Source organism: Chlorocebus sabaeus, chromosome 21 (assembly GCF_047675955.1).
Source record: "Chlorocebus sabaeus isolate Y175 chromosome 21, mChlSab1.0.hap1, whole genome shotgun sequence".
Lineage (NCBI taxonomy): Eukaryota > Metazoa > Chordata > Mammalia > Primates > Cercopithecidae > Chlorocebus > Chlorocebus sabaeus.
Window position 1 is genome coordinate 65,402,527 of NC_132924.1, and position 13,930 is coordinate 65,416,456.

Below are 13,930 nucleotides of genomic sequence, written 5' to 3' on the forward strand. Positions count from 1 at the left end.
GAATTCTGAGAGAGAAAGAAAGAGAGAGAGAACACATGCATGCCTGCTCACAAAGCATATAAGGCCCCCTGAGTCATAGACTTGAAACTGGAAAAAGTTATTTCCACCACATCCTGCCCACCACATCCTGCTAGCCAAAGCAAGTCACGAGGCCAGTCCAGATTCAAAGGGTGCTGCAAAGGTCACATTGCAAGATGAGGATACAGAGAGAGGTGGAAAAAAAATGGGCCATTTTGCAATCAATCTATCACACTGACATGAACTTATAAGGAAATGTGTTTGTTTTATTTTTAACATCTGTTTTATAACTATTAGAGGCTAAGCTCTCTGGTTACAGAAGTGTCAACTTTTGGCCAGGCATGGTGGCTCACACCTATAATCCCAGGACTTTTGGAGGCTGAAGCAGGAGGTCTGCTTCATACCAGGAGTTTGAGACCAGCCTGGGCAATATAGGGAGACCCCCATCTCTACAAAAAAATAAAACAATTAGCTTGTTTTACAACTGTGGTTGTGCACAGTTGTAGTCCCAGCTACTCCAGAGGCTGAGGTGGGAAGGTCACTTGAGCCCTAGAGGTCATATCTGTAGTGATCTCTGATTGCACTACTGCACTACAGTCTGGGCAACACAGCAAGACCCCATCTCAAAAAAAAAAAAAAAAAAAGGAGTGTCAGCTTTCTAGCATTGTGTTCATAATGCTGCACACATGTTTTGTGTTTGTACTTTCCAGAGTATTTTCAGCTGTTGTCTTTGGTGCCATGGCCGTGGGGCAAGTCAGTTCATTTGCTCCTGACTATGCCAAAGCCAAAGTATCAGCAGCCCACATCATCATGATCATTGAAAAAACCCCTTTGATTGACAGCTACAGCACAGAAGGCCTAAAGCCGGTGAGTTTGATGTTTCAACTATTGGATCTACTCCTGACTCCTTAATGAAAGTATTCTAAGTGGAAACTTAATAAAATTTGTACTTTCAAATATGCTGATGATAAAATAAAACTTCCTAGATCATAGATTCCTTTCAATAACTACTAATAATATACATCAACATTCAGTACTTTTACATAGCAAAGGTTATAGGGAAATAGGAACACTGCTCACTTTATAAGCAAAACCTATTAATCAGATTTTTTACAAACAATTGTTTTAGAGACAGAGTCTTACTCTGTCATCCAGGCTAGAGTGCAGTAGCATGATCATTGCTCACTACAGCCTTGACCTTCTGGGCTCAAGCGATCCTCCTGCCTCAGCCTCCCAAGTAGTTGGGACTACAAACATGTGCCATCATGCCCAGCTAATTTTTTAATTATTTGTAGAGACATGGTCTTGCTATGTTGCCCAGGCTGGTCACCAGATTTCATTGTAAGTTACTGTATTCCTGAGGAACAGATTTGAGTTATTGCAGCTGTATTGTATATTTACATTGTCTTAACAATACATGCTGTGAAAGCTTTTACTCTTTTAGACCTCATTTACTAAATTCTAGCAGTCTGAGACTGAGCACAGTGGCTTATGGCTGTAATCCCAGCACTTTGGGAGGCTGAGGTGGGTGGATCACTTGAGGTCAGGAGTTCGAGACCAGACTGGCCAATATGGTGAAACTCCATCTCTACTAAAAATCAAAAAAATATTAGCTGGGTGTGGTGGCACATGCTGTAATCCCAGCTACTCGGGAGGCTGAGGCACGAGAATTGCTTGAATCTGGGAGGCGGAGGTTGCAGTGAGCTGAGATCATGCCACTGCACTCCAGCCTGGGTAACAGAGTGAGACTGTCTCAAAAAATAAAAAATAATAAAATGATAAAATAAAAATAAAATAAATTCTAGCAGTTTGAAGTGAAGCCAATTGTAATACAAGTTCATTACCTTCTGACACCTGGTAATTGAAAGAGTTAGCTATACACTTTATTTTCAGTATTGTGGCAATCTAATTTACTGTTATTCTTCTCATTGCAGAACACATTGGAAGGAAATGTCACATTTAATGAAGTTGTATTCAACTATCCCACCCGACTGGACATCCCAGTGCTTCAGGGGCTGAGCCTGGAAGTGAAGAAGGGCCAGACGCTGGCCCTGGTGGGCAGCAGTGGCTGTGGGAAGAGCACGGTGGTCCAGCTCCTGGAGCGGTTCTACGACCCCTTGGCGGGGAAAGTGGTGAGCACACTTTCGTATTTAGCTCAGTTCAGGTTTTCATCATCCAAATGTCTGAATGTATTTAATTCTCAACTATGAGCCATGTTTTTTCAAACCTTTAAACAACCACCCCACTTGGATAAAGTCTGACAACCTAAATATGGTCTCCAAGTGGTGTCATCTGTCCCAGCCAACTTCTCCAGGCTTCCCTCAACACTACTCCTCTACCCTCCTTTGCGAGCACCCTTTGTACCACCTATCTCCCTTGCTGTACTTAGGTTTCAGTTGACTTGAGAAGAACCAACAAAAATGGAAGTAGCCAGAAAGATGCAGGACAGGTGCTAAGAGTGAGATGAAAGCCAAGGATGGGGACTGTTTCAAAGATGGTAGTCAGCAATGACAGATGGTATAGAGAGATTGGGTAAGGAGGAGACTGAGAAGACATGATAGAGTCTAGCAATGAATGGGCTACTTCTGATATTTTAAAATATTCTTAGTGAAGTAGTGATGGTAGAAAACAATTAAGGGTGGCTGAAGTATGGTTAGGAAGAGAAATGGAGATGTAAGTGAGCATAGGTTATCAAGAAGATGGAAAGTAAAAGAAAGGCAAATAAGGACAGTGCTTGAGTGGGGAGGCAGAGTCCAGGGAAAATGTTTAGGAGGTGATCTGTTGAGCATTTTTATGGCTGGGGATGAGACAAAATCATTGATGGAGAGAGGGCATTGAAACATCATCTAAGGAAAAAAAAAAGTAGAATCAACAAATTTGGGAAATGTATAAAGAATATAGAAGTACGCCCTTTTGTCTTAGTTGCTGGGAATGAGGGAGGTGTCTGGCAGGGAGCAGTGAGTTTAAACGACTATGATGGAGGCTAGGAAAGAAGACAAACTAGGAAGGAATAGATTAAGAACAAGACATTTTCATTATGTAGGCATGTAATTAATTGTACTGAGAAGTGATATTTAAAATACTTAACAATGGGAACAGAATGGACACTGACCAATCAGAATGGATGCCTGCTGGTAAAGTCAGATGGATGCCCACCCACTATGTATGGACACTGGTAGCATTTAATAACTCAAATGAAAAGAGAGTTTTCAACCTTTAGTCTAGGACTCTTTTTACTTCCTCACAGCAGTCACTCTTACTCATAAATATTTGTTACTGTATTCAAAGATAGTTATGCCTTTATTCAGTCTACTCTTAAATCATTACATAAGCTTGTTACCTACTTTTACTCTCTTGCTTTATATTTTCTGTGAACTCTGATTTTGTCTTTCAATTTTTTGTGGTGAGTTTAAAAACAGGACTCTAAATAAAGACGTCGCTGACAGCCAAAGCAATTAGAGGAGGAAATGTTGGCTCTCAGACACTGATTATGGTCCTCAACAGACAGTTATTAAGTGGTATGTTAAAGATTGTGCTATGATGAATTGTAGGGCATGATATCTGCCCTCAAATACTTTAACTGAGGAAATGGGGCATATACTTTCATGAGTTAAAGAAGATAGGCCTAGAGCTAGTTCTTAAGAGATAAGGATTTGCATATGGATGAACAGTCGTGATGACATTGAATGTGAGAGAAAATGCAAGCTGTGATCAGTGATTTGTTCCCAATGCGCAAATAGGACACTTTGGCTGAAATAGGAGTTTAGTTTGAGTAGTGGTTCTCAAACTTTTCTGATAACTCATGTAGGAAAGATTTTCAAATGTCATCATCCACTAATGTACTCATAGTCACTTTCCAAGGGGAAAAACGCTTGGTGATAACAAAATGTTGGAGTTGAAAACCACGATATAATACAGCACAATAATGATACAATAAGGAATAATTAATGTTATTCTGCAAGTATATAAACACAAGCAGAACATAATTTAAAACATGGACAGCATCAGTTACAGTTCAGAGTAGGAAACAGAAACTGCACTAGGTATTTCAAGTAGATAAGTATTTAATAAACGGAATTACATGCTTACAAAATCTTTGGAAGGGCTGGAAGAGTGAAAGAAAAGTAGGCTACTTGCTCCCAGACTTCCAGATCACAGCACTGCAGCTGTGATTCTGTAACCAAGAAGCTGCAGAAAATTATGCCACAGCTGTTCCAAATTTAAAGGTACAAGACTAGAATCTGTCTGTTGCAGAAATTCTTGTCTGCCAAAAATGAGTTAAGCTGTTAGCTTACCATGGCTGCTGAAGGAGAGATGGTGTCTACCTCCCAGATTTTACACTGTGCATCTCCCTGGTAGACCCTGACTTACTTCCAGAACCAAGGGAAAGTGGGAAATAGTTTTTAGCCTTCTAGTCCCTTGATGTATAAAAGGTCAGACACAGAAGTATATGAAAATGAATACTGAGTGCATAGCACAGTAAGCATCACAAGACATTATTGATAATGGACTGAAAACAAAGTGTCCTCATTTATTGCAGGAATATCCATTATCTTCTCCTGTGCATTTGCACTAGGGCTTGGAAATACTGCCAGATGGTGCACTGCAGCTAGACTTCTTAGCAGAAAGTGTCCACAATAAACTCTAGTAAATGTACAAAGTTTTGTTTATGGACATCAGTGAATAGCCCTGAATAACTCAGTGGATTACTACTCGTTAGTTTTTATTGCCATGTAAAAATGAGTCTGTGGATTCGAGCATAAGAATTAAAGAAAGGATTTGACCCTGAGGGTCCCCTGAAGTCACGAAATTCTCATAACCATCAGCGGACCTTGAATCCCACGTTGAAAATCATTGACCTGAAGTGGTGGTTCTCAAGCTTCAGTGGCTATTAGAATGGCCTAAAGAGCTAGTAAAAAATATAGCCGGCCTGGATTATTCAAGTAGGCTAGGGTTTAGCCTTTTCTTTTTATAATTTTCCGAGGTGATCCTGATGCCAGCCATCATTCGAGAGCCACCAAACTGTTAAATTTGAAGAAAGATTTAGGTTAAATTGTGGAAAGTCTTGAATAATTAAGCTATGTAATTGTGAAGATGGGAGGATTCTCCAAGTTTTGAGGGACCTGAAGATTATACAATTTTAGGGATTCAACTTAAAGAAAAAATTTGAATGCAAAATTAGACACAAAAGTGGATATTTACTTCAAACGAAAAAAAATCATAACCAAATATTGGAAGCTTAAAGATTCTGGTCCCTTTCATTTTAGGCAATTTATCATCAACACTTACAGGGAAGAGGTTCCTGACTACAGCCTTTCCTCCATCCCACCCAGAAAACTGTTCAACTTCCTAGAATTTACATGTAATTGAGGGCTCTTGAAGCTCAACCTTCATCAGTGTCATTGTTAAATCACCCCTGCTTTGAGTCTTCCCCTGACCTTTCCTTTCTCTCCTTTCTAGTCTCTCTCATATACAACAGTCAGAGCCCCCTTTGGGATATAGTTAGAAGCTGCTTGTCGTTGTCTGGTTATAACCCAACAAGAGCCCGAGATGGGGGCATTCCCCTTTCAAGGAGGGGGCATAAAATATCTTTCAGTTGTGAGATATTAGTGTTACTAAAACCCAACCTATAGTGTTTAGATCCAGTCTTGGTTTTCTCCCAATTACTAACTGTGCGCATTTGCTTATCAGTAAAATGGCAGTTAACCTCACAGTGACCTCAGAAGTGTTGCTGTGAAGGTTAAACAAGAGACTGTAGGAGACATGCTTATCATAGAACCTACAATGTTGTCAGTGCTTGATTTTTAAAAATCAATTATTATTTCACAGTAAATATGCATAGAAGAATACATGTGTTAACATTTACATTTTTGTGCTAATGAAAGCAAGCAATAGATTTAACAATCTACAATAGAGATAGCCGATCATTTTAATCTGGCCTTTCATTATTTTTTACCAATATGTTTACTTTCCTAGTTATATTTTGATTTAGGCCAGGATTTTTTGAGCAGTTCTCATAGATTACCCAGAGTTCCATGGTCTTCTCTCAAACCAACACCATTCCTCAGCCAAAGGAGCTCTGCTTCTTTGATCTTTTTTACATTGTAGGCATCTAAACTTAAGTTTTACTTAAAGAAAGAATTCTTCAGTCAACACAGGTTTTAAATAGTTTGCAATCCCAGGGTATTATGCGGGGACGAGGAGGTCCAAGAGTGTATTCAGTGTAATGAAGAAACATTATAACTTGCTGAGATCATTCAGATTTGCCTGTGATTGTATTAGTTAGGCAGTGGCTGTTTTCCTCCCAGGGGTATAAACAACAAAATTAAAACAAAAACAAAAGCAAAAACCAAACTCCTCCTTTCCTTAAATTTCCACTTCTCAAGTACAGTGTTTTATCTAACAAGATCTGCTACTTAGCCACATCCTTGTTTGGCTTTTACTGTCCCTCTCCACCCTCTGTTTCCTACCTTCATTTATTAACATTGTAAGGAAGCCTGGAGCATACATGTGTGGAATAGTCTCCATGGCAACTCAGCTTGGAACTAATAAGGTTATGGGAGAGCTTCCATCCCTGCATCTGCCAGTGTCACAAGCAGAAGCCATGTTCCTGTAGCAAAGATTGTACCCTACTGCTGGCCAGCTGTCCCCTTGAGCCACCCAACCAGGCACATGGGATACAGAGAGGATATGGCTCAGTACAAACTTGTCACTACTATTGGAAACGCTCAAAGCTGAGTCACTGGTGCCTTCTTCAGAAGGGATGAACAACTCTCTCACTTAAATGCAAATTCTCTTGCAAAGCAGACCTATCTGGCAGACATATTTGCATCAGAGTAGGGCTTGTTATCAGCAAGGCTGTAAGGTGCCCTCCCCAGTCTTCTGCAAAATAATCCAGGGAACCAGATTATAGAGAAAGGGCAGCTCTCCATTCCTACTTATCTGGCTTAGTATTGACGATGTCCATCCACCCTTTCCTTCCCCTGTTCACCTATCCATCCCCTGTAGTTCCTGAACTGCAAACCTGTTATGTGGTCATAGTTGTTATTTATTTCCATGCTAATCCTGGGCACTGTGTCTCTGAAAAATGGAGATTTAAGAATAAGGCCCTCAGGATACATCTCAGAAGTATTAGGCATTGTATTTGTGTGGCTGCTATACCCACTTACCACAAAATCAGTGGCTTAAAACAACACCAATTTATGACTTTACACTTCTGGAGGTCAGAAACCTAAAATAGGTGTCAGTGGGCACGTATCAAGTGTCAGCAGGGCTGTGTTCCTTCTAGAGGCTCCAAAGAATGATCTGTTTTCTTGCTTTTTCTTGCTTGTGGCCCCTTCCTCTGTTTTCAAAACCAGCAGTGGCTGGTTGAGTCTTTCTCACACTGCGTTTGCTCTGATACTCTCCTCTCTCCTTCTTCCTCAGTTACAAGCCCTTATGATTACATTAGGCTCACCAAGGTAATTCAGGATAATCTTATTTTACAGTCAGCTGATTAGCAACCTTACGTCTACTACCTTAGTTTCTTTTTGACATGTAACATAACACATTCACAGGATCCAGGGATTAGGACATAGATGTCTTATTCTACCTACCATGTGCATACATCAGAAACCATGGTTATAACACAGGAAACATGACAGTTCCTCAAAGCATACAGTTGTGACCTTGTTGTATTAATCTTAACTATCCAAATTTTAATCACACAAACTTTTCCTTAATCTCACAGTAACTTGGCAGTTTCAGTGTAAGAAATAATGATGTTAATTGTGCTACATTCAAAGTGTGCTGGTCCTGAAGTTGGTCTGTGAACTCTTGTTTTCAGCTGCTTGACGGCAAAGAAATAAAGCAACTGAATGTTCAGTGGCTCCGAGCACACCTGGGCATCGTGTCCCAGGAGCCCATCCTGTTTGACTGCAGCATTAGTGAGAACATTGCCTATGGAGACAACAGCCGGGTGGTGTCACAGGAAGAGATTGTGAGGGCAGCCAAGGAGGCCAATATACACGCCTTCATCGAGTCACTGCCTAATGTAAGTCTCTCTCCAAATTAACAGCCTGGGAGCATGTGGCAGCCTCCCTGGCCTATGCTTTGATGTATAAGGGGATGGTTTCCCAGAAGTGAAGAGAAATTAGCAACCAAATCACACCCTTACCTGTATACAAGCATCTGGCCACACTTCCTATTTGGGTTAGATGTTACCTTTGTCTGATCACCTCACCCTCCTTGTGAGGAAGGGATGAAAGTGATCACTTCAGGTTTAGGAGAGAGGAACATTTCTGGGATAGGAGAACTGGAAGAATTCTCTAGATCCAAAGCTATTAGGCTTGAGGCTCCACCTTTATCAGCCCTAGGGATAAGTACAATGTCTGGGAAGCCTTTCCCTTCAAGTCCAAGTACAGAGGCTGGGTCTGTACCTGCACATGCTGCTTCTGGCCTGCCAAGGAAGCAGGCATGACTGTCCCTCCCCATGTCTCTGCTCTATTTCTCTTCCTTCTTCCTTCTTGCAGCTCTCTCCCAAGACTCAAACCTCACTGTGGAGTCAGTCCAGTCCAGAGGGCTGAACCCATGCCAGAAAGAGGGCTCTCTCTGAATAAGGGTTGAGCCATTAGGGTGACCAGGGTATCATGTAATCTCTCATCATTGTACATTTCATGGGCCCCAAACTTCGTTTACAGTGAATGGTTGAAGTATTTTCTAGGGCTGCCTGGGCTGTTGTCCTATGGGTGTCCTCTGAATTCCTCCTAGGAAGTTGGATAAATGAAACCTCTCACCCTCTCTTAAGCCCTCTTAGGTCCTGTATTTTAGTTTTTGTGTTTTGTCTTGTTTTGGAATACAAGTTGAATATTCCTTATCCAAAATACTTGAGATCAGAAGTGTTTTGGATTTTGCAATATTTGCATGTACACAATTCACTTATATTTCATGTATACCTTATACACATTAGCCCGAAGGTAATTTTATACAATATTTTTAATAACTTTGAGCATGAAACAAAGTTTTGACTGTGTTTTGATTGTGACCTGTTACATGAGATCAGGTGTGAAATTTTCCACTTGTGGCATCATGTTGGTGCTCAAAAAATTTCAGAATTTCAGATTTTGAATTTTTTGGATTATGGATGCTCAACCTGTATTAACAGTCCAAAATTATATTTTTTCCCAACTTTATTTCAGAATTGGGGGTACATGTACAGGTTTATTATACCTGGGTATATTGCATGATGCGGAGGTTTCAGGGTACAAATGATCCCGTCACCCAGGTACTGAGCACAGAACCCAATAGGTAGTTTTTCAACACTTACCCCCCTCCCTGCCTATCTAATAGTCCCCAGTTTCTACTGTTGCCATTTTTCATCTATGAGTACCTGATGTTTAACTCCCACTTATAAGTGAGAACATGCAGTATTTGGTTTTCTGTTCCTGCATTACTTTGCTTGGGATAATGGCCTCCAGCTGCATCCATGTTGCTGCAAAAGTTAGGTCCTATATTTTGAAGTGCTTCTCCACCTAGGTAATCTACCCCACCCATTATCACCAGTTAAGCTCTTTATTCTAAGGAAGTGCCCCCTAAAACAAAGCTCAGGAGCCTCAACCCAGCAGGGAAGACAGTTTCCTCATGAGGCAGGCGAGCAACACCAGGTGGTTCTCTTTCTCAAGATTCCCTTCTGTAGGCTCTTCTTCGGATAACTGCTGACACCAATCTCATTAAGTCCCAGGGAGATGGCCTTGTCTCCCACTCTCCTTTCACAGTCTAGCCCAACTGGAGGTAATTGACCCTTCCCCAGGCTCAAACATTTAAAATGGAAAGCTCCAGTCCCCTTTACTGATGAGAGGATAGTGGTTCTCAACTATAGACACAGATCAGCGTCACCTGGGAACTTGTTAGGAATGCAGATCCATCAATCCATGTTTTAAGAGCCCAGATAATACTGACGCAGGCTCAAGTTGGAGAACCACTGGGCTAGGGGTTAATAAAACACAAACACAGAGAGTAAGTATTATCTATCTTCTTAAATATACTTTGCCCCTCTGGCATTTGTCTGCCACAGGGACTTCCACCTTTCTGGGATCCGGGTCTCTAATCTGTCACACAGAACACACCTGTAGACACCGTAACTCTCTTCCTCAGTGTCTAGACCAAGAGAGAAAAGGTAAACCCCGTAAGTACTATTACCTAAGGATCCACTTCTCCTAAGTGATTAATACTAGGATTTACCTCACCCTGTAGGTGACTGATTTAGTTACCTCCTTCTTGTAAGATTGCCGCGCTGCCTTTATCTGCCTCAGCAGGATGAACACTATATCAAGAGTGCAATGAGTAACCCCTCCACTCACATGAGACACACTTCAGTGCTCCTGCCTTCTGAGGCAGCCACGGCTCTGGGGCAGAGCCAGTCCCAAACATCTGCCAAAACTTCATCTGGGGTCTTCTCCCTCTATTTACAGGGGGAGACCCAGGGCTGAGTGCCACAAAACTAGGGTTGCCAGATATAGCAAATAAAAATAGGCAACACTGTACTAAAATTTCAGCCTGGCAAGGGCCTAGAAATAATAAAATAGTATTGTTTTCTAGGTTACAAGTGCAGTCACATCCTGTTTCTGCTCTCTTCTGAGTAACCTTTAACTGCCGTTCCTATCATCATAGTGAATAGTTGGTGACAATTATCTACTGTGGGAAACAATATGGGAAGAATTTTGGGAGCACTCTAACAACAAAAATGTTTAAAAAGGAGATATTCATTTTTAAAGTTAGGTATCAAAATGGAATCCTTTATGTAGCACCCATTAAAATTGTTTAAGTGTTGGAGATACTTTCATAAAAACAGATACTAAAAGGCTAACATCCCAAGAATGGTTTTCCTCCATTTAAAATCATTCAGAGAGTGTCACCTGCTGGTTACAATTAAGATGAGCTTCAATGATTTTATTATGAATACCTTATTCAAATCAAATTTCCTTTCTCCTGCCAATCTTTGTCCCAAATATGATGAAACCAGAAGATGAAAGACACTAACATTGCAACGATATTCTTCTTCATTAAAATGCTGACCTGTTTACACTAAAACATATCATTTTAAGGCCCAAACATCTGTTTTTCAAAGAGATAGTAAACCTGCCATTTTGGGCTTTTTTCTGTTCTTTCCTTAATTATCCATGAACAATTCTTAGCTTCTGAACCTAAATTTTTGGAGCATAGAATCATTTATCCTACTTTCTATAAGCAAGCTGTTAGAACTTTACTATCAGTTCTACTTTCATAACAACAAAACCTTATTTACAGAAATATAGCACCAGAGTAGGAGACAAAGGAACTCAGCTCTCTGGTGGCCAGAAACAACGCATTGCCATAGCCCGTGCCCTTGTTAGACAGCCTCATATTTTGCTTTTGGATGAAGCCACATCAGCTCTGGATACAGAAAGTGAAAAGGTAAGAATTTAAATTGAGTTCATTCATATTTGAATCATCATCCTTAAAAATGCTTTATTCTCCATAGTAAAGAACAAAATGTAGTCAGATTATCAATTGTTATTTACATCACCTTTCAGTAAAATGTAAACAGTTTCTGTAACTGTGATTCAGGAGAGTAAAGATGACACAAGGCAAATTAGTCTTAGAGCACGTATGCTTCACAAACCATCCCTAGATCGCTTCGCGTTGATCTAAGAAGCTGCTTTCAGGAGATGTATTTCCTGCTTCTACTGGCAGCATCTCTCAGCAACCGTAAGGAAAAGTGGTAGGGTAAGACAGTGTTAAAATCTGGCTGTACCTTTTAAGATAAATATTAGCAATCATTTCTGATTGGAGAAAAGGTTAATAATTCAGATTATCTGAAAGACTAACTCAGTTTGAGATGTTCCCTACTTTACAATACTAAAATTCAGGAGTCTGTGTTTGGTCTTTGCTCAGGCTTCTTGAATTTACTGTGAGCTGGATTTGAGGTCTGTTTTCAAGGATGTTGTGTGGCTAGACACATTAGTAATGTTTTTAAATGAGTCAGTGAGCTGTATTTACTGCCTTAACTTTAAGAGTAGATGACTGCTGGCTGGCACCTACTGCTGTGGCTCACACCTGTAATTCCAACACTTTGGGAGGCTGAGGTGGGAGGATCACTTGAGCCCAGGAGTTTGAGACCCGCCTGGGCAACATAGGGAGACCTTGTCTCTACAAAAAGTAAAATAATTAGCTAGGCATGGCGGTGGGAACCTGTAGTCCCAGCTACTCAGGAGGCTGAGGTGGAAGAATTGCTTGAGCCTGGGAGGTTGAGGCTGCAGTAAGCCATGATTGCACCACTATGCTCCACCCTGGTGACAGAGCGAGGCCTTGTTTTAAATTATTAAAAAAAAAAAAAAAAAAAAAAAGTTAGGGGTAGATAACTGCTGCCTCGGAACTAACCCAAACTAGGGTTCAGTCATCTTCTGATATGACAAATCCTTTGTTTTCAAAAACCTGTTCTGTTTCACTGACACCTTGTTAAAGAAGGATCTATTGTTGGAGAAATTCATTGTGGAGCTTTTTTTTTTTTTTTTTTTTTTTTTTGAGACGGAGTCTCACACTCTCACCCAGGCTGGAGTGCAGTGACACAGTGACGCCATCTCCACTCACTGCAAGCTCCGCCTCCCAGGTTCTCGCCATTCTCCTGCCTCAGCCTCATGAGTAGCTGGGACTACAGGCACCTGCCACCACGCTCGGCTCATTTTTTGTATTTTTGGTAGAGATGGGGTTTCGTAGTGTTAGCCAGGATCGTCTTGATCTCCTGACCTTGTGATCCACCCGTCTTGGCCTCCCAAAGTGCTGAGATTACAGGCATGAGCCACCACACCCAGCCTATTGTGGAGCTTTTTATGGAAAAGGAATTAGGGAAAAGAACTATTATGTGAATTAATCTATGTATTATGGAATAGGTTGTCCAAGAAGCCCTGGACAAAGCCAGAGAAGGCCGCACCTGCATTGTGATTGCTCACCGCCTGTCCACCATCCAGAATGCAGACTTAATAGTGGTGTTTCAGAATGGCAGAGTCAAGGAGCACGGCACACATCAGCAGCTGCTGGCACAGAAAGGCATCTATTTTTCAATGGTCAGTGTCCAGGCTGGAGCAAAGCGCCAGTGAACTGTGACTGTATGAGATGTTAAATATTTTTTAATATTTGTGTTTAAATATGGCATTTACTCAAAGTTAAAAAGGAAGTACTTATAGAATTATGAAGAGTTATCTGTTTAACATTTCCTCAACCAAGTTCAGAGTCTTCAGACACTTTGTAATTAAAGGAAGACAGCGAGAGACATCATCAAGTGGAGAGAAATAATGGTTTAAATTGCATTATAAATTTTATAACAGAGTTAAAGTAGATTTTTAATGATAAAATATGTAATTTTGTTTTTATTTTCTCATTTGAACTTAACTGATTGCCTTGCTAAAAGATTATAGAAGTAGCAAAAAGTATTGAAATGTTTGCATAAAGTGTCTATAATAAAACTTAAACTTTCACATGACTGGAGTCATCTTGTCCAAACTGCTTGTGAATATATCTTCTCTCAGCTGGAATATTGTAGATAACTTCTGCTTTAAAAAAGTTTTCTTTAAATATACCTACTCATTTTTGTGCGAATGGTTAAGCAGTTTAAATAATTCCGGTTGTATATGTCTATTCATATTGGATCTTGCAGAACCATCTGGCTTCATTCTTCCTGAACTTGATCCTGCTGATTCTTGCATTTCCACATTAAGGTGGCTCTCAAACCCAAAACACAGATCAATATAAGATTTTAGGAGGTGGGGTAAGGCACAATTATCAAGTGTGTATTATTCAGATATACAGTAAATACTTTGCATTGCTTTTATAAAGGGTTCTTTAAGGACTTTTAAGATTTTTACGCTTCCAAAGTACATTTACTTTTTGTCTTGTTAAT

At 40.5% G+C, this 13,930-nt stretch overlaps 1 protein-coding gene across 3 annotated transcripts in view; it reads left to right on the forward strand.

The window, feature by feature from the left end:
• The window catches only part of ABCB1 (ATP binding cassette subfamily B member 1), a 125,962-nt gene extending 112,449 nt beyond the window's left edge, over positions 1-13,513 (forward strand). For all 3 annotated transcript variants that reach the window (XM_073009145.1, XM_007982290.3, XM_007982288.3), the window contains 5 exons: positions 729-885; positions 1,953-2,150; positions 7,844-8,050; positions 11,302-11,448; positions 12,924-13,513. In XM_073009145.1, the coding sequence (XP_072865246.1) occupies positions 729-885; positions 1,953-2,150; positions 7,844-8,050; positions 11,302-11,448; positions 12,924-13,130 (916 nt within the window). In that variant the 3' untranslated portion in view covers positions 13,131-13,513. The remainder of the gene's footprint in view (positions 1-728; positions 886-1,952; positions 2,151-7,843; positions 8,051-11,301; positions 11,449-12,923) is intronic.
• The last annotated feature ends 417 nt before the right edge of the window (positions 13,514-13,930 follow it).